The sequence below is a fragment of the Aotus nancymaae genome, unplaced genomic scaffold (assembly GCF_030222135.1).
Source record: "Aotus nancymaae isolate 86718 unplaced genomic scaffold, 86718_ANA_hifiasm-v0.15.2.pri h1tg000065l, whole genome shotgun sequence".
NCBI lineage: Eukaryota > Metazoa > Chordata > Mammalia > Primates > Aotidae > Aotus > Aotus nancymaae.
The window spans coordinates 14,850,194-14,868,475 of NW_026988480.1; the positions used below are offsets into that span (position 1 = coordinate 14,850,194).

Below are 18,282 nucleotides of genomic sequence, written 5' to 3' on the forward strand. Positions count from 1 at the left end.
CCTCACAAAGATATTACTTTTGAATTAAACTTTTAATTCAAATCTCTTTACCATCTTGGAATTTTTGAAGCTTATTTCTCTACACATGCAAATCAGTAAGATGTAGCATAACAAATCTATAACAGTGTTCAACACTCGGAACCCCTAAACAAATGAAAAAATCGATCACCCCACTTTTGGATTACTTGAAAGAAAACAAGTTGGAGCTCCAAGCTCAAGTCTACAAAATCTATTTACTTCTTTTTAAAATGCATGTGAAGTTTAGGAACAAAGATTTATTATCTGTAGCTTGTTGAACTCAAAACTGATTACTTTTTAAAAGTCAAAGTGCTTATTTAGCATACTCAACATCAGAGGGGCTTGGACATGGTTTTTGCCTTCCTGTAATTTCTCATTTTATCTGACTTTTCTCACTACCCTCTTAAACTGAAGTGAAGGTTTTAGGGACTAATTCTTCCTATATGGATAAAAACTTAGACTATTAAAAAAATTTCTTTAGGGTGAAAATGCTAAAACCCAAATGCACAGGTTTAGAAATTTATGTCAGAGGTGGCATTGCTGCTTTTCAAAGAAAGGGTACTACCACAGAATTCTTGAAATTGGAATCTAGTATGTTGTTGAGCATAAAATAGTATTGTACCAAGAGAAAATCTGAAAAGCAAAGTTTCTCTGCGACATTTCTCTAATGTTTGATTAAGAATTTAAAATTAAGGAAAAGCTCGTCTGTTGAAGCAAGCTGGCCTAGAGTTGCCAAGCTCTCAAGGCAGCTTTCTTTCTCTAGGTTAAAATAAATAAATAAATAAAGCCTGTGTGTTAAGCTGAACTGCTGACTTGCTTAATAAAGTAGTAGTCTATGTAATGATTTTTTTTTTTTGAAGTTCAGCTACTTGATTGTTTTTTACCTGAGACCAAGAGATACTCTGCCTGATATATATATATATATATATATATATATATATATATATATCAGGTTAGTATATATACATATGTCTATGTGTGTGTGCACACACAGGCACTCGAAAATAATTAAAAGCAAATGTTTCAGGAACAATTGTTCTGAAAACCTAACGTCACTGTGAACCCTAAAGTGCTTCTCCAGCAGAGACATCCATTAACATCTATCACTCAGGCACGCGCCTCAACAACCCGCTCCCCTTTCTGATTAGAGATCACAGTGGCTTGAGTTGGCTTACAGAGTGTCATCTGTTTGAATGACAGATGTCTTTGCTGGAGTGGCACTTTGCTTGTTCTTGTTTTGTTTATGAAACAAAGATTCCTAAAAGGTCCTGGGCTGCCTTTACTTTTAGTTATTGAGGCTATATGCAGCATGTTGAAAGGGAGAGGGGTAGGGGAGGGAATCAGAGAACCTGTTTTCTTTCCTCACCTTTTTAAAAGAAGAAATATTCATGCTGATTGTGATGAGACAATGTTATTTCTCAGAGCAATTCCCGTGGGCACCTTTGTTTACCTGGCATAGCACGACTTGTATTGATATTTTTCAGTTCTCCTCTCCCATCTTTAGACGACAGATAATGTCTTTACTCACCTTCCCGTTAACAAAAGGCTGCAAAGCAACCCGAAACCGAGTCGATATTTACTCAATAAATGTTAACCGATTCTCACAATGGAACTGATTTCCTGATTATTATTATCACTTTCTCTTTTTTATCCGAATAATTTCCAGCCTGGGGACTCTGGCCATATTTGACAAGTCACAATGGGCAGCGAATAAGTTCCTTGTTGGTAAAAGTTTGGAGGACATCCTCCTAGCCGGCTGGAATCAGCTTCGGTGGGTTGGCACCTCCAAGATGCTCCTTTTTAGTACTTACAAGAAAACTGAATGAACAACAGAAAAAAAGGGGGGGTAGGGGGGTTGGATGGCTCTTCCGGACAACATGGTAGGACTGAAATGAAATACCTAGACGGACTTACCGAAGAGCTTGCTGGGAGTGTCCTCGCTGTCATTTGATTCCACAGGCGCAAGCAGGGGCTCATGCAGCTCGCTGTCTGAAGTAGCAGCCTCGTCCTCACCTCTCAACTCCGCATTCATTTCACTCCGCGCTGACAGCAAGGGCTTCCTGACTTGTCCAGCTATCATTGGATCCTAGGATGGGCAAAAAGAGTGAAGGGGAGGGAAAAAAAAGTGGCAGCTTTAGAGTGCGTGTCCTCTCTCTCCCTCTCCCTCTCTTCTCTCTCTCTTATCTCTGGCTGCTCCCGCTGTTATTGCTGGCTGCAGTCAAGTGAAGAGCTATTACAGATCCGATGAGTTCTCCATTACTCCCCACCCTATTAAAGCTCAACTAGCATGTGAGAGATTCAGGAGGCTTCGGAGGAAAAAAAAAAAAAAAAAAAAACTTCTTTGAAAGCAACCTAACCAGCACAGCTTTAATTGTGGGATATGCTTTTGTGCGAATGTTTTTACACCTTGTTCTGTCTTTAATGCAGTAAGAAAAAAAGAAAGTGCTGGGCTTGTACTTCAGCAACATACTAAAAAGGAAGAGCACCCTATGGAGGAACCACAGGCTATTTTAAGAAGCCTTCTCCCCGGGGGAGAAGCAATTAAACCCTATCCCAAGAGCAGAGAAAAAAGATAGGGAGAAAAGAGACCTCGAAAGGCTTTCAATGGAATAAAAGATATTTCTTATGTAAATTCTATAAGCACTCTTAGAAGTTGGCTTCCCTGGTCCCAGATTGGGAACCGGAGCTGACCCCAAATCAAATGAACATTTTAAAGCAAATAATATACAACACAATATACGAAAATTGATTTAAAAAAATTTTTTAAGGAATTGGGAAAATACTTACAAACTGTGTTCAATAATTCGAATGCCTAGAGCATCATATACCCAGAGCATTAAAGAAAAAGAAAACAAAAATCACCTCCAGAAAAGACAAACTTTTTCCCCTAATTATTTAGATCTGCTTTATCTTCAGCTCGTTTAGGAGGGCATTTTAGGATCAGAAATATTTTCCAAGTGTAGTCTTTTATTCCATTTGCAAACTGAGATGCATAATATTGTTTTGACACAATATCGGATGCAGAAGGAAGAGCAAGAAGTGCCCTTTTTGCGAGATCTGGGAGCTATTTATTGCCAAGTTTATGCCTAAATGGTTCCTGAGCAGGAAACAGGTGACCAGCACAGAAGCAGGTGGGGCGGCAGCTCCCGGGTCCCACCATTGCATTGGTGGCGGTATGCCTGTGGCTTTTTTTTTTTTTTTGTAATGTATTCATGCCTGAAAAGTGAATTTGATATGACACATGATAATCTATGAAAATGTTAATCAATACAAATAGTTTAAACTGTCATCAAATGCACTTCTTTAGTCAATACTCATACCATTGAAAACAATGTCACTGTCACCAGGGCTTAATTTGCACAGCACTTAAATATTGGACTCTGTGCATCAATGCACTTCTTCTTCAAATACTGTAGGTAAACACATTTTCTCCCTATTTAAGGCTGAAGCACTCAGCACGCATTTAGCTGAGCTGAATCCTCCCTTTTGAATACCTTGATAGGTCCACTGGAGGGCAAAATTAATACTTAATTGAATCTCACAGTCATCAAAATAATCAATACTTTTTTATTATTTATTCTTTACAGTCTGTTGACTGTTTCAAACCTCTGAGGGAATGGTGGAAAGGATTCATGGCTTTGAAACACTGTCATTTAACAAGGTAATTTTCAGTGGGGCATTAGGGGTTGTGAAACATATAATAAAACAAAAATGGTGGCTTATAATAGGAAGAAAGAAAAGAATTATATTTCTGCCATCTAACAAAACAGGATAAATAAAAAAGCAAGTGCAGAGAGAGAGAGAGAGAGAGAGAGAGAAAGGAGGGGGACGAGGGAGAGAGAAAGACTGGCTTTTGAAGGGTTTTATCATATCAAGAGCAGAGCCGAGCTTTCATAATGCTGACATTTCTCATCCTGACAATCCTAAACAAGTGGAAAGGATGAGATCGCAGATATCATCTTTCATCACATTCCCCAGCTTAAGAACCAACATGACAGCTCCTCTCCCCTTTACACTGTTAATTACTAAATAAAATACTACTCTCTGTCAGCACCAGATTATTGCAGATAGCAACCACAAACATTTCTCCATTGTTTTTCCCCCTCAGAAATGGTGATACCTACCTTGAACTCTTTAGAAAAGAAATTAGACTTGTCTCACCGTATTGTAAATATTTGAAATATAATCAATGTAATCAATGTGGTCGATTCACAGTATTGTCAGCTTGAATTTGCTAGTGATAGATTAGCATTTTGTTTACTGGGTCTTGTTGCTGGGATTTGGAGTGCTTGAAACTTGGGGGAGATGGGGGAGGCAGCAGATGGGAAAGGAGACACATAATTCTAAAGATTTCTCCAGATCTCTTTCCTAAATATCTAAGAAAGCATGCATGTTTGAGTTCTGATTTAGTTGGTGTGTGGATGGGTAAGGAGGGGAACAACGCTCGCTGCTTGACCTTATGGTGTTCCTAAGTATACTCGTCATGTGATGTAAAGATCCCAGGCTTACATTCTAGTCCATACGTTTCACTTTATAAAAGGTTGAATCCTCAATTTCTCTAATCTAAAGGAAGGGTTGTGACCTGTACCTTTGAGACACCCAGTCTCTGTCGCTGCACAGCTCATCTGAGCATTTTTTAAGGTAATGTTAATGATAAACTTATGTTGAGAATAGCAGTCTTATGATAAGTCAGACATGATTATTAATGTGCCAGTGAATATCTGGGTAAACTTAAGAAAGAATATTTTACTCTTGCTTTATTTGTGAGGGGTCAAACTGAATCCCGAATCACACCGACGAGCTGAAACGCAGCTGCTGGGTACAAGTGCACTTAAATCTTTAAGATGTTCTGTCTGGCTGATGTGTGCAAAACATTCACTGGCAGATGGTATATGTTCACTGACCATTAGTTCTTCCTCCTCAAATTACTTTTCTGTACCTCATACGTGACTAGGTTCCCAGCTAGTGCCTTTCACTGACTTGAGCTTCGAAAATCCAAGAGTTCGTCATTCAAGTACTCATTTGACTATTTTTTGTCTTACAAAATACTTCACATTTTCCATGATGGAGCTGTAGCCCACATATATACATACATATGTGTGTGTGTGTGTGTGTGTGTGTGGGTGGGTGTGTGTGTGTGTGCATGACATGGTTAAACAGCAAACCCCCAGTGAGGCAGATAGCAGACAGCTTTTAATCACAGCTGCAGCCACTGGGGGGTCCATTTGAAAATGTGTCACAAGCAGTAACCACTGAGTACAGACTTATAAGTGATGGGGGAGTGCCTCTTTCAAGTAGCACTCGGCTTGGAAGTCATTCTCTCTCTGCCAAGAGCCATAGCAGTCTGTGAAATTCTTTCTGCCTGAGTGAAGAGAGGATTTTCTAACATGCACCTACGTAGGTGCTTGTAGAAATGTAAGAGACTTGCAACTTCAGCCTGTACAAGGATCTCTGCAGCAGTAAACAGGAACAGAAATAGCTAGTGCAGGTGAGAAATAAAATAGAGCCGATGAAGACTTCTTACTTGAAACTCTGAAATTGTTACTATCACAATAGAAGATGCTGAGACTTCTTTGCAATTCATCTATCAGCCCTGACAGAAGAAAGTGACTGGTCCACCATGGAACAGTATTGCATGTGTGCAAGGATAGGATGTGGCATGTGCCAATACAGGACACTCACAGGGGCCACCAGAGGCCCAAGAACCAGACAGCGAAAAAGGGAGAAGCAGGAGAGGTATTTTGTATTAGCAAAATCGCAACAAAAATTTTCACTGCATCCTACAAGGAGAGGACTGCAATCAACCTCAGAAACTACACAGTGATGGCCAGGCACGGTGGCTCACGCTTATAATCCCAGCACTTTGGGAGGCCGAGGCGGGTGGATCACGAGGTCAAGAGATCGAGACCATACTGGTTAACATGGTGAAACCCTGTCTCTACTAAAAAATACAAAAATTAGCTGGGCATGGTGGCAAGCCTGTAGTCTCAGCTACTCGGGGGGCTGAGGCAGGAGAATTGCTTGAACCCAGGAGGCGGAGGTTGCAGTGAGCCAAGATCGCACCATTGCACTCCAACCTGGGTAACAAGAGTGAAACTCCGTCACAAATAAAAAAAAAAAAAAGAAAGAAACTACACAGTGATTATTTGTCTCCTTCAAGCATTATTAAGGAATAAAAATAGGTCCCACTTACTGAATGCCTTTACCAGACAGGCTCCTCAGATAGATCTAATGTTACCCCAGCTATGCAAGGTATTGGCCCCATCATATGGATAAGAGATGGAGGCTCAGTAGGCTAAGTTTCTTGAGCCAAAGGCATGCAGCTAAATGGTAAAGCTGCATTTTTCAACCCTAGCAGATTTATCTCCAAATGTCAGCATCTTTTTTACCCAGTAGGCATTGGGTGAAAAATTCAAGGCTTATGGACTTAGCAACTCATGGAGTATCCCAGATTTTGGATTATGAGCCAGAGCCAGTGACTGTAAAGAGAGTTAAAGCCTGGATAATCTAGTCCCAGACATGCTGTGTGTCGTATCATCTTCCCTACAGAAGGTAGAAACAAAACAGCTCTCTGGATGACATTGCTTGAATGAAATCTATGGGGCAATATGGTATAGTAGACAGGACATCAGAGAGTTTTCAATACCCAGGCTTGCATGCAGCTTCACCCTCTAGATAAACATGGCAAGCCACTTAACCACGTTTGACCTTGGTTTTCTCGTCTAGAAAGTGAAAAGGCTATAATAACCCAACATTTCCCAAAGTGCATTACACAAAACACTTGTCCCAAAAGATGCTCTACAATAAAAGAGCTCTGCAGTTGTACCCATGTGGAAAACTCGGCAGGGAAGTCTACCAGGAAGGAAAGTCCATCTAACTATCTAATTCTCTTATCCTGGCATTTTCCAAAATTATTTGACCATGGGAGGTCTTTGCCTTATAACTCTTATTTAATAGATCTGGAATGTGCCTGGTTAGATTATCCATGAATTACGGCACTAATTGTTAATGATTCTATAATACTAAGATCAAAAACTTCTACAAGTACATATTTGTCCAGTGCTTCTCACATTCTAACAACTTTTACTTAATTAATGTTTCTTAGTTTATTTCTGTGTAGTTAGCATATATGATGTATGATTTACTATATACTAACCATATGTTCTGTCATCATATGCTAACTTCTGATGTGCTTTCATGTAATTTTTAAATAGAGATGTGCCAGTGTATTTCTATTGTAAAACCGTTTAAGAGTAGATACAGGGCACTGTATTAAGGAGGAGAATTCAACTTGGGCTTTTTTTTTTTTTTTACTAGGCTGCTAAAAATAATACCACATAAACAGATATATAATTCAGCTAAAGACATTCAATAATTTAAACAACAGAGTTCTGATAAGCATATGCATTCTCATTTTATAGTCAGAGACACTAAAGATAGCAAGATAATTAACTTAGCAAAGCATCCGTGTCCAGTGGCAGCCACATGATGGAAATAGCCACACCTCTCTACACTGAGCTTGAACGAGGTCCAGCATATTTTTATGTACATGCAAACTAACGATGAAACAGGCCATCAGCACAGCTTTGAGGAAAATGTAAATAACATAGGCAGGCTTCAAAAATCCAGGGAAACACTTCACTTGGTTGTGAAGCACTCAAGTATGGTAAAGTTATACAATACACAACACATCTATTCCTAGAATTCAATAGAAAAATTACATTCATCATAAAGAAAAAAAGGTATTGGATTTTCCCTCCTCTCAAAAGTCTACATTTCAACTTAGGCAAAAGGATATAAACAAATTACCTACATCCAATTTAAGATGCAAACACAGTGTCATATTTTGTGTTTAGTTTCTCCCACTGAGAAGAGGTAAAAATTAAAATAAAGAAATAAGAGGAAGAAACTAGGCATGGGTAGGTTTGGGGAAAGGGGAACTTCAAGTGTGAATATCATTACCTTAGTCTTGAAGAAAAGCAAACTTACTTTCTTTTATTAATTACCAAATATTATTAGTTTAGCTCAATATGATATTTAGTGTTAAGAGTATTTATCCCAAAAGTTATAAAATATTTCTAATTTTTCATCACTCAATATTTCCTTACTTTTTCAGTAGTTTTTTATAAGACCTTCTATTTGACTTTCTGAAATAAGACCATATTTTATTTTTATGTTTTTTTATTGATGTAAGTATATGTATTTATTGTAGAACATTTTGAAAATTTGAGAAGATCAAAGAAGGACATTACAAGAACCATAAATTCACCCACAACTGATTATTTTAAATGTCACTTTTTGGGCTGCAAATAAAAATTATGTTGAAAATAAGTGGAAAACCCAGATTTCTAGCAAATATTCAACAGACAAAAATTTCCATTATAATGCACTTCATTACTCAGCTTATACATGAATACCTTTGCTTGCCCCACAGTAGATTTTCACAGCCAAATGCTGATCCCAGCATGGACTCAACATTCCCAACTGCTATCCGTTTCCCCACGTCTCTCCATTTTACAGTTAGTGTGGCTGAAATTTTCTTTAATCCTATCCCAAAATAAATAAGATAAGTATTCTGTGAAAATCAAGCAGGAACATTCAAAACTAAAAATAAATGCTGTTTTTAACAGTGGAGTACTAAAGAGGGGACCCCATGGATATTCCCTGATTTAACACTAATTACTGGCAGGACCATGAACTGCCATCTCTTCTTCCATCTTGGTTCCCATACCAATGTGACTTTTTATATCACAAGAAGGACATTGTGGGACTTAAGTGAGGTAGTGTACAGATACTGCATATGAATATGTTTTGAAAGATCTAAAAGTATTACACAAATGACTATTTTCTACAATACTGCTTCCCACATTAAGGTATCTAACTCCCACATTAAGGTATCTAACTGACTGGGGGTTTACTTTTTACTCCACACCCTCAGTTTGAAGCACAAGTCACCAAATCATTGAAATTGAAGACTTAAATAGATACTGTAGGCGATGCTGTGGGGTGCTGGCCAGATCCTCCCTTTAGAACCAAGGCACTCATTTCTCAGCAGCCAGCCATGTTACCCCTCAATGGCTCACAGCAGAGGAGTCCTTTCTCAAGAGCTGCTCCTGCCTGAAAGGAGCTGCCTCTGTCAAGGTCATGCCTGGGGCAACCTGGATTTTGCCTTTTGGCCTGCAAAGCCTGAAATATTTACCATCTACCTCTTTACAGAAAAAGTTTGCCAACCCATGAGCTCCACCCTGGGTTCAATCAGTTGCCTTAATCGATATTCATGCTCCAAGACTGGCGTTCAATCAGAAAAGCCACATTCCAGGCATGGCCACCACAAACACTGTTCACTGTCCACCACTCCCTCACCCTGCATTTTGCTGTCTAGTATCATTTATATTAATTTGGGTAAAATTAGTGCCTTATTGATCAGCATTAATAGAGGTTAGAAATAGGTTCTCATTTGCTTAAATTAGTCATATTCAAAATATGTATATTGGCTAAAATATTTTGGAGACCTCCTTCACCTTTGCATGCAAGCAGAGAATAATGACCTACCAAATGACCTACCAAGTCTTGTTGCTTATGCCTATAGATCTTGCCTGTAGAACTTTGTCATATCCACCTTAACGAACCTTCAGGCAAGGTATGCTAGATTCACCTAAAATGACAGAGAACTATGACTTCATTAAGCTTTCAGACAAGTCAAGTAAACTATTTGGAAATAATTGATAATAAAAGCGTGTTTAATAAATATCTGAATGTATGGCAGCTCTTGGTCTGAGAGCTTGTGTTCATCATAACCAGAATACAAGGCTTTGAGGACTACCATGCAGCAAACTCTCACTCATCTCTAACCACTACTGACTACCATTATCTACCAAAAATAACCTAATAGTTGTACATATAAATGTTGCCTCAGGCCACCTGCACCACAACCCACTGTACCTGGTAATGACCCCCAGTCAGATGAACACTGTATTAGAGGCAGGCAAGCTCGTTACACAGTAAAATAAGGTCTAGCACTTCTGTTAAAAGGATGTCCTGGGCAAACTATACTATTTTCTATCCCCACTAGTCCCCAACACTTTATCTAGGGAATATTTGGTTAAGGTGAATGTCCAGAATCATCTTGAAAGAAAAAATAAAACAGCAAATATCTGATTTCCTTTGGTATAACAGGATGGCATTTCATTACCAACAATGAGTGTGCACATATGGGCAATTTAAGTGTCTCTTGTCTTTTTGTTGAACCTCATATAAGTGTCCTTCTCTCCTGTCAATATCCACGTAGGGTCTCTATCCATCTCCAAGTCCCACCATGAATGCCAGGTCCTCTTAACTAAGCTTATACTCTAGCGGATACTTCCATTGATAATGAAAACAGAGGCAGCTGTATTTAAACACAGACAAGCAAATAAGCCAAACAGCTCATCAACACAAACCTGTAGGTTGAAATAACAACACAATAATCAATCAAACAGGAGTCTGACAGTTCTGGACTTCCACAAAGTATCTAGCACATAGTTGGACACACCTCCTTAGAATCCTCACCTTGAACCTCTACAGCTCCTTTGCCCCTAGGAGGTTAAAATGACTGTATGGACGATGCTTCATGTATACTTATCTGGGAAGAAAGGGAGACACTGGTATTGACAACCTAATAGCACCATCAATTCAATTTCTGCTGCCTTTGTGAAAAAGCATCGATAAGAGTTCAATCCAGGCTTATCTAGATCTGGTCTTTTGGTAATGGGGATATACAGCAATATTGACATTGCATACACATACCCTACATTCATACATTCTTCATAATATGATGGCTTCAAATAGGTATCAGGATTTAATCAGAATACAGCTCAGATTAAAGTGAATTTACATTTAGCAATTTGAATGTAGAGTTTCTTGAGAATTATAAAGAGATAACCTCTGGTCTCTGTCCTAAAAAGAGCTTACTTTCTAGCATCTTAAAAATTCTAGCAGAGGCACTTGTGTGTGTGTGTGTGTATGTGTGTGTCTCTCTGTGTGTGTGTTTTGTCTGCTTGTGTATATTTGAACATTTGCAACTTTTTGCAAAAGTGAGATAGTCAGTTTCTAGAATGGAAAGAGCTGTTCTCTAGTCCCAGGGTTTTAAAACTGAGCTCTGAGAAGCCCTGAGGGCTTTAGAGAGGTGCCTCCAGGACCTCAAAGGGAGATAGGGGAAGACCTAAGTGCCCACTCCAAGTTTTTAAGACCGTATTGTCTCCTCCCATCTATTTTACATGGAGTCTTTAGTATACTTGAGGAAAAGGTTTCACAGATCTGCCCATATTGCATATTTGCAATGCATCACAGATGCAATAAAATCATGATACTTTGTCTGGATCATTTTCTTTTTTAAAAATACAATTTAATTTTATTTTAAGTTCCAGAATACATGTGCAGGATGTGCAGGTTTGTTACATAGGTAAACATGTGCCATAGTGTTTTGCTGCACCTATTGATCATTTACTTTTTCCAAACACTTAGGTGTAAGACCCTACAGCCAAGATGTTTGAGCCCCTGGCAGGCAGGCATGTGTCAAAATTACCAATACTGGGCACTATGTCTGATACAAATAGGCTCTCAATAAGATACTGTGTTTTGACTGATTGATAGGAAGGAAGGAAGGAAGGAAGGAAATAGGGAGGAAAAGGAAGGAAAAGAGGGAAGGGGAGAGGAAAGGAAAGAAAGAAGAAAGGAAAGGAAAGGAAAAAAGGGTAGGGGAGGGGAGGGGAAGGGAGGAGAGAGGGAAGGAAAGGAGGGAAGTTCAGACTAAGGATTACCTTTGATTGATATTTTTAACATTTATTTAGCTGTGTCGGAAACTACATAATATGAAGCCAAGGCTTCACCGGGCTATCTTACCTCTCCAACTCTGCACACACATACATACTGATCCATATGCTGCTTCCAGAAACAGGATTGAGTTCCGTTTGTGTAACTGCATTACTTGCTGTAACACAGGACAAGGTGGGAGAATGTAGTAGCCATACTGGAAAGGAAAAGGAAAGTCTCATTTTTCCCCCAAGATGCAAGTTGAATGGGAAAGGAGCTACTACCAAGCTAGTCCGGAGATTAGTCCAACAAAGCTGAGGCAGCAGAGCCCCAGACGCCCCAAGGTGTGCGCAGGGACGACGCCCCAAACGTGCAGTGTTTTGGCTCCGTCCAGCTCCTTGTTCAGCTGGAAGCATCTTCATGTCACTGAGGGAAGCTGGCCACTGCCAGCACCACTACAGATCTAACTGTGGTCCCAGCCTCCTTATGGCCTTCAGGAGCAGTGTCATCAAACACACATAGTGTATTAGAAGCATGATTTTACTGCAAGTGTTCTCATGGTACTATTCTTCTTAGAAGAAGAAGCGATTGATTTAAATGAACATTACATGAAATATGTATACATCTAATTCTGTCCTTCCATTCTGATGATAAAGTTGAGAAGAAAACTTTTTCTTCAAAAAACATCCAGCTTTTTATGGTTTCAGATTTCCATAAATAAATACAAAAATCCATCCTGCCCCCTGCTGACAGACTAATATTCCTCAAAATCCAGCTCAAAACTTGACTGTGTCCACAGCAGTTTCTGAGTTGGGCCAGAACTCCTGCCTACCATGCCAGGCCCTCCTCATTTGGAGCCTGGTCTACCTTTCTCAGGCTGTGACATTGGGCTGCGCACTGCACCACCAGGGAATGTGCTGTTCACATTATAATGATTGCTAGGATAATTTTTTGACATGTGGCAATAAAGTGTCCAGGCACCTCCTGGTCTAGCTCCACAGAAATGCCCTTTGGTCCATAACAGGCAGTCTGTGGCCAGCCTCACCTGGGACCTCGCACAGCCCCACACCCCAGTCCCATGGTGCCAGGGTGGGTGCTTGGGCACTGGAGCCCAAAAGCCTGTCGTTGGGTTCACATGGGTTCACCTTCTACTCACTGAAGAGCACAGTTCTCTGAGCCTCCATTTCCATGAGAGAAAAATGGGATAACAGCAGTATATGCCTCATGGGATGGATGGGTTAGCAGATTAAATAAATAATTCACATATAGTGCTCAGAGCAGGCCGACTGCTCAGTAATAGTAAGAGATTTAGGTATTGCTTGCTCCCTGCTGTCTGCGACCCTTCTGACAAGGTGTGGCTGTTTGTGTTGTTTATGTGAAGAAGCTTCTTAGCCTTCATTAGATTTTAAAGGGATTCATGATCTGCCGCCTGATCTGCTCCGCATCCCACACCCCACCAAAAAAATCAACAAGTAACCACTGCTAAAAAGGATACACTGTCTTTATATCTGCATACTTCAAATATTAGGACAGTGCTGGGCACATAATAAACCCTTACCAAATATCTGTTGCTTTCATTTGAAAAACAAAAATAAGAGTTGATATCTATAAAAGATAAAAGAAGAAAAAAATTAATTTAGATTTTTATTTTTATTTATTTTTTTATTTTTGGAGACTAGTCTTACTCTGTTGTCCAGGCTGGAGTGCAGTAGTACAATCTCGGGAGTAGTACAACCTCCACCTCCCATGTTCAAGCAATTCTCCTGCCTCAGCCTCCCACGTAGCTGGGACTACACCTGCCACCATGCCCAGCTTATATTTTGTATTTTAGTAGAGATGGTTTTTCACTATGTCAACCAGGCTGATCTCAAATTCCTGACCTCAGGTGATCCATCCGCCCAGGCCTCCCAAAGTTTTGGGATTACAGGTGTGAGCCACTGTGCCAGCTAATTTTTTGTATTTTAGTAGAGATGGGGTTTCACTGTGTTGCCCAGGCTTATCTCAAACTCCTGAGCTCAGGCAATCTGCCAGCCTCCGCCTCCCAAAGTTCCAGGATTACAGGTGTAAGCCACCACACCCAGCCAATTTAGATTTTTTTTAAAAAAAATCACTCAGAAGTCTTTTGAGAAGGAAACTCTGTAATTCCTAACATCTTATGATTTAAGAAATAACTATAAGGGGGCTGTAAATTCCGTAGAATTTTCTCTCTGAATTAAAACAGTATCTGGCTTTTAATTCTACAAAGTTCACATCTCCACCTTCTCTAAATAAACCATTCTACTTCTGTTCAAAAGGCTATTGCCTAATTGATTTCACCAATAAGTGTTTTCCTTCCCTCTATTCCCAAACTGCAATAGCATACTCTGGGAAACCGCTAATGTGGCTCGCTTGCTCCAGCTTTGCTTCCTGTGCTTCCCAGCAGTCTGGGCAGCTTGCTCTTGGCCAGCACCAGACAGTATGGAGTTTTCCTCTCGTTCTCTGCCTTGGGTCTGTACATGGCTGTGCCCAGCACCAGCTGCTCCTGTCCCTCCCTCTCCTGTAATCCACTCTCTTTTAATATTCCAAGGGTGACCCTTGACTGTCCTTTGAATGCCACTCCAATTCAAAAGGCATCTGAGTTTTTAAGACAAGAAGAGATAACATAATTCCAAGGAGATGGGGGTGGGGAGGGAGGAAGAATGTGATTGGAAAGATTAGCTAAATCTTCTCATTCCTGGGGATTTGGCTGCTCACAAAAACATGAAGTGGAAGGTTTGTCTTTTTTTTTTTTTTTTTTAAATAGGTTCTCCTCATTCCATCAACTGTCTTTATTAACCCCTATTAAAAATATTTTGAAGATTTGTTTTCAACCCAAACTATAAACAGAGGCTTAAGTAAATAAGTCTTTAAATCTCTAGCCTTTGAAATTGAGGGCAATTTGAAAACCAGACCAGCCTTTATTAATATTTACTTACATCCTCTTTAGTTTGCACAGATTGGGGATGGCTCTGAATCAAGGTCTACTTAAGACAAAACTGATGCAATTCAACAAATATTTATCGACATTCATCAGTACCGGGTGTTGTGTTAGGAACAATGAGCAACGCAAAGATCTAGAAACATCAGCTACCATCAAAAATTTCAGACATCGGCAAAGGGAAGAGAGTGACTGCATTCAGCGTCTTCCACGTGCCCGTCTACTTTCACAGTAACAGCGTTTTCTTAGCCCCCCGATCAAGTTAAAGCAATGTGTTCTGTGTATGTGGATTAGGCATGTGAACACACAAACACAACACCCTCTCTTGGAAGCACTGTCTTGACCTCATTATGGTTGTTAATGAATAAACATGTCGCTCCACCCAGGGAGCTTTGACTGGTTTTCCAGGCTTTATTTCTCATTTTAGGGAGGTAATCGGCCCCTGACGACCCACCATCTCACACTCTGAAGCTCACACAGTGAAATAAGGTTTCCACACAGCCATTCAGGATTGACACTGCTGGATGGAACAGATGAAGCATCTGAGTTGTGTTTCTCCCCAAGTATTTGTAAAGAACTGTTGACTTAATATCCTCAAGCACCTAGAATGGCTAATGTGTTGTCAAGGGGGAAATCAGACCCATTTTAACAAATCAGTAAGGCACCTTCATAAAAGCATGTAAAAATAGGTGAGCTAAAGTCTTTATAAACAATTGGCTCTGTTAAGTGGGTTTCGGGGCTTATCCCATATCCACCTGCTATCATTAATTTGCTTAGACAAATTGTTTAAGGCAAAAATGCATCACAGATAGAAGAAAAACAAGGTCAACTCAATGCTGGCTGAATTATCCCAAATTTGAATATGTAAGTGAGGTCTGTCCCTATGACACTGATGTACCAGTGCTCCAAGAAGGCTCAATCCTCCATGGCTGGAATTTAGCCTCATTACACAATCAATCCTCTTTCACGCTACTCCACTGAGCTTCTGCACTATAACTCCACAGGGGCATGCATTTTGCCTGAAAAGTTTTCGTTTCCTGCATGACACAAATGAGAGATGAAATATTGCTGGGTTCTCCTGCTTTCTCGCATACCTCAACTACAAGGGCCCATGTATCAACCTTCCTCCACACAGATGGTTCCTGCCCCGATGCCCTGTGAGATTTGAGCTCTGTCTGCAAGGTTTGCCCTTGGCTTTTGGATCTTGTGGGTGCTTATTTCCTTAGTAGGTCAAGCAAAATTCTAATCAAGCCTGCTGAATACTTCGTTAAAATAAAAGCAAGAAATCGTCTTTTGAATTAAAATAAGCAGAAAAATCTAAATTAGCATTGAGATAAACTAGGAAACAAATTCCCAACTTTTGATATGAAAATAATTACAATAGACTTTTAAACACTGAATGCATTTTTAAAATCCAGTGGGAAAAGGTTTGATTCGTTGTTGCACAAAGACTATTGGAATTTTTTTCTCATTTAACTTTGATTTTGTGTGTGTGTGTGTGTGTGTGTGTGTGTGTGTGTGTGTCTGTGTGTGTTTCTTTAGAGATGGGGTTTCACCATGTTGCTTGGGCTAGTCTTGAACTCCTGGGTTCAAGTGATCCTCTCACCTTAGCCTCCCCAAGTGCTGGGATACAGATGTCAGGCACCATATCTGGCCTTGGTAGTGTTTTTAATGTTATGTATTTATTTATCCAACACGCTTATTGAGTGAGTACTATATGCTAAGGGTCCCCAAGCCTCGGGCCACGGACCAGTCTGTGGCCTGTTAGGAACTGGGCCACACAGCACAAGGTGAGCAGTAGGTTAGCAAGTGAAGCTTCATCTGTATTTATAGCCTTTCCCCCGTAGCTTGCATTACCACCTGAGCTCTGCCTCCTGTCAAATCAGCGGTGACATTAGATTCTCGTAGGAGCACAAACCCTATTTGAATTGCATGTGTGAGGGATCTCGGTTGCCTATTCCTTGTGAGAATCTAATGCCTCATGATCTCTCACTGTCTCCCATCACCCCAAGACAGGACCATCAAGTTGCAGGAAAACAAGCTCAGGGCTCCCACTGATTCTACATTATGGTGAGTTACATAATTATTTCATTATATATTACAATGTAATAATGATCATAGTGCACAATAAATGTAATGTGCTTGAATCATCCTGAAACCGTCCCCATCCCCTGAGTCTGTGGAAAAATTGTCTTCTGTGAAACCGGTCCCTGGTGCCAAAAATGTTGGGGACCACTGCTATACACCATCCACTCCTCTAGGCGATGGGAACCCATCATTGAACAAGACAGATCAAGTCCAGGGCCCTCTTGCAGCTAAAATTACAGTGGGGGAGATGGACAAAAGTGAAATAAGTAAATATGATGTCGAGTATTAATGAGTATTATGAACAAAAACAAAGCAGGCCAGGCACAGTGGCTTATGCCTGTAATTTCAACTTTGGGAGGCTGAGGTGGGCTGATCACCTGAAGTCAGAAGTTCGAGACCAACCTGGCTAATATGGTGAAATCCTGTCTCTACAAAAAATACAAAATTAGCTGGGTGTGGTAGTACACGCCTGTAATCCCAGCTACTAGGGAGGCTGAGGCAGAAGAATCACTTGAATCTGGGAGGTGGAGGTTGTAGTGAGCTGAAATTGCACCACTGCACTCCAGCTGGGCAACAGAGCAAGATTCCATCTCAAAAAAAAAAAAAAATCAAAGCAGGGCATAGAGTGACACAGAAGGGTGTGGGTATGTAACTCACATAAGGCAATCAGGGAGGTCTCACAGTGAAGGGACCAGTGGGCACAGCCACAGTGCCTGAGGGGAAGGGCATGTGAGCATCACAAGGCCATGTGGAGGAAAAGGCCCTGCACTGCGGGCCTGTTTAGTGCCCTCTCGGGGACAGGAGGCTGGTGAGGCTGAGGAGTGCATGGGTGCTAGAGAAGTGGCCCATGGCCAAATCTAGTGGATCATTTCTTGGCCATTGCGAAGATGTGGAATTTAATTCCAATCACAAGAGAAAACCACTTGAGGGTTTTGAGTAAGGAATGACAAGGTCTGACATACCTTCCAAAAGGCTGCTTTGTGGGGAGGCAAAAGTGGAAGTGTGGAAGGAGATGCCTGGTAGTTTGAGCACGAGACACATTTTGAATTAAAAATAAAAGATTTTAAAAGGTTTACTGGGCCATCAAAAGCTATTATTCTTATAGAACTAGGAAAAAAATTTCAATAACTCAAATCTTACAAAAACTCAAATTTAAGCCATTTTTTTCTTACTATCTTATCACAGCAATCTTTATATCAACCAAATTCCTTTTGAGAATCAAATGAATCATCTCTCGGCTTTAGCTGTCTTTGCAGAACCAGTACTGGCTGCTTCCTTCTTGCCTGTCAGGCTTAATTGGATTATTACCAAAGCCCCCTGGGCACATGTGGCCAGTGAGGAAGACAGTGAGTTCCTAACATCACTGAAGTTCATTCTTCTTGACTGTGGACTAGCTCCCAGCGCAGTCTTAGAAAAGCCACTTTAACTTA

At 40.4% G+C, this 18,282-nt stretch overlaps 1 protein-coding gene across 3 annotated transcripts in view; it reads right to left on the reverse strand.

The window, feature by feature from the left end:
• POU6F2 (POU class 6 homeobox 2) overlaps positions 1 to 18,282 on the reverse strand; it is a 469,381-nt gene that overhangs the window by 370,675 nt on the left and 80,424 nt on the right. For all 3 annotated transcript variants that reach the window (XM_064366754.1, XM_064366753.1, XM_064366752.1), the window contains exon 2: positions 1,933 to 2,104. In XM_064366754.1, coding sequence (XP_064222824.1) covers positions 1,933 to 2,104 — 172 coding nt within the window. The remainder of the gene's footprint in view (positions 1 to 1,932; positions 2,105 to 18,282) is intronic.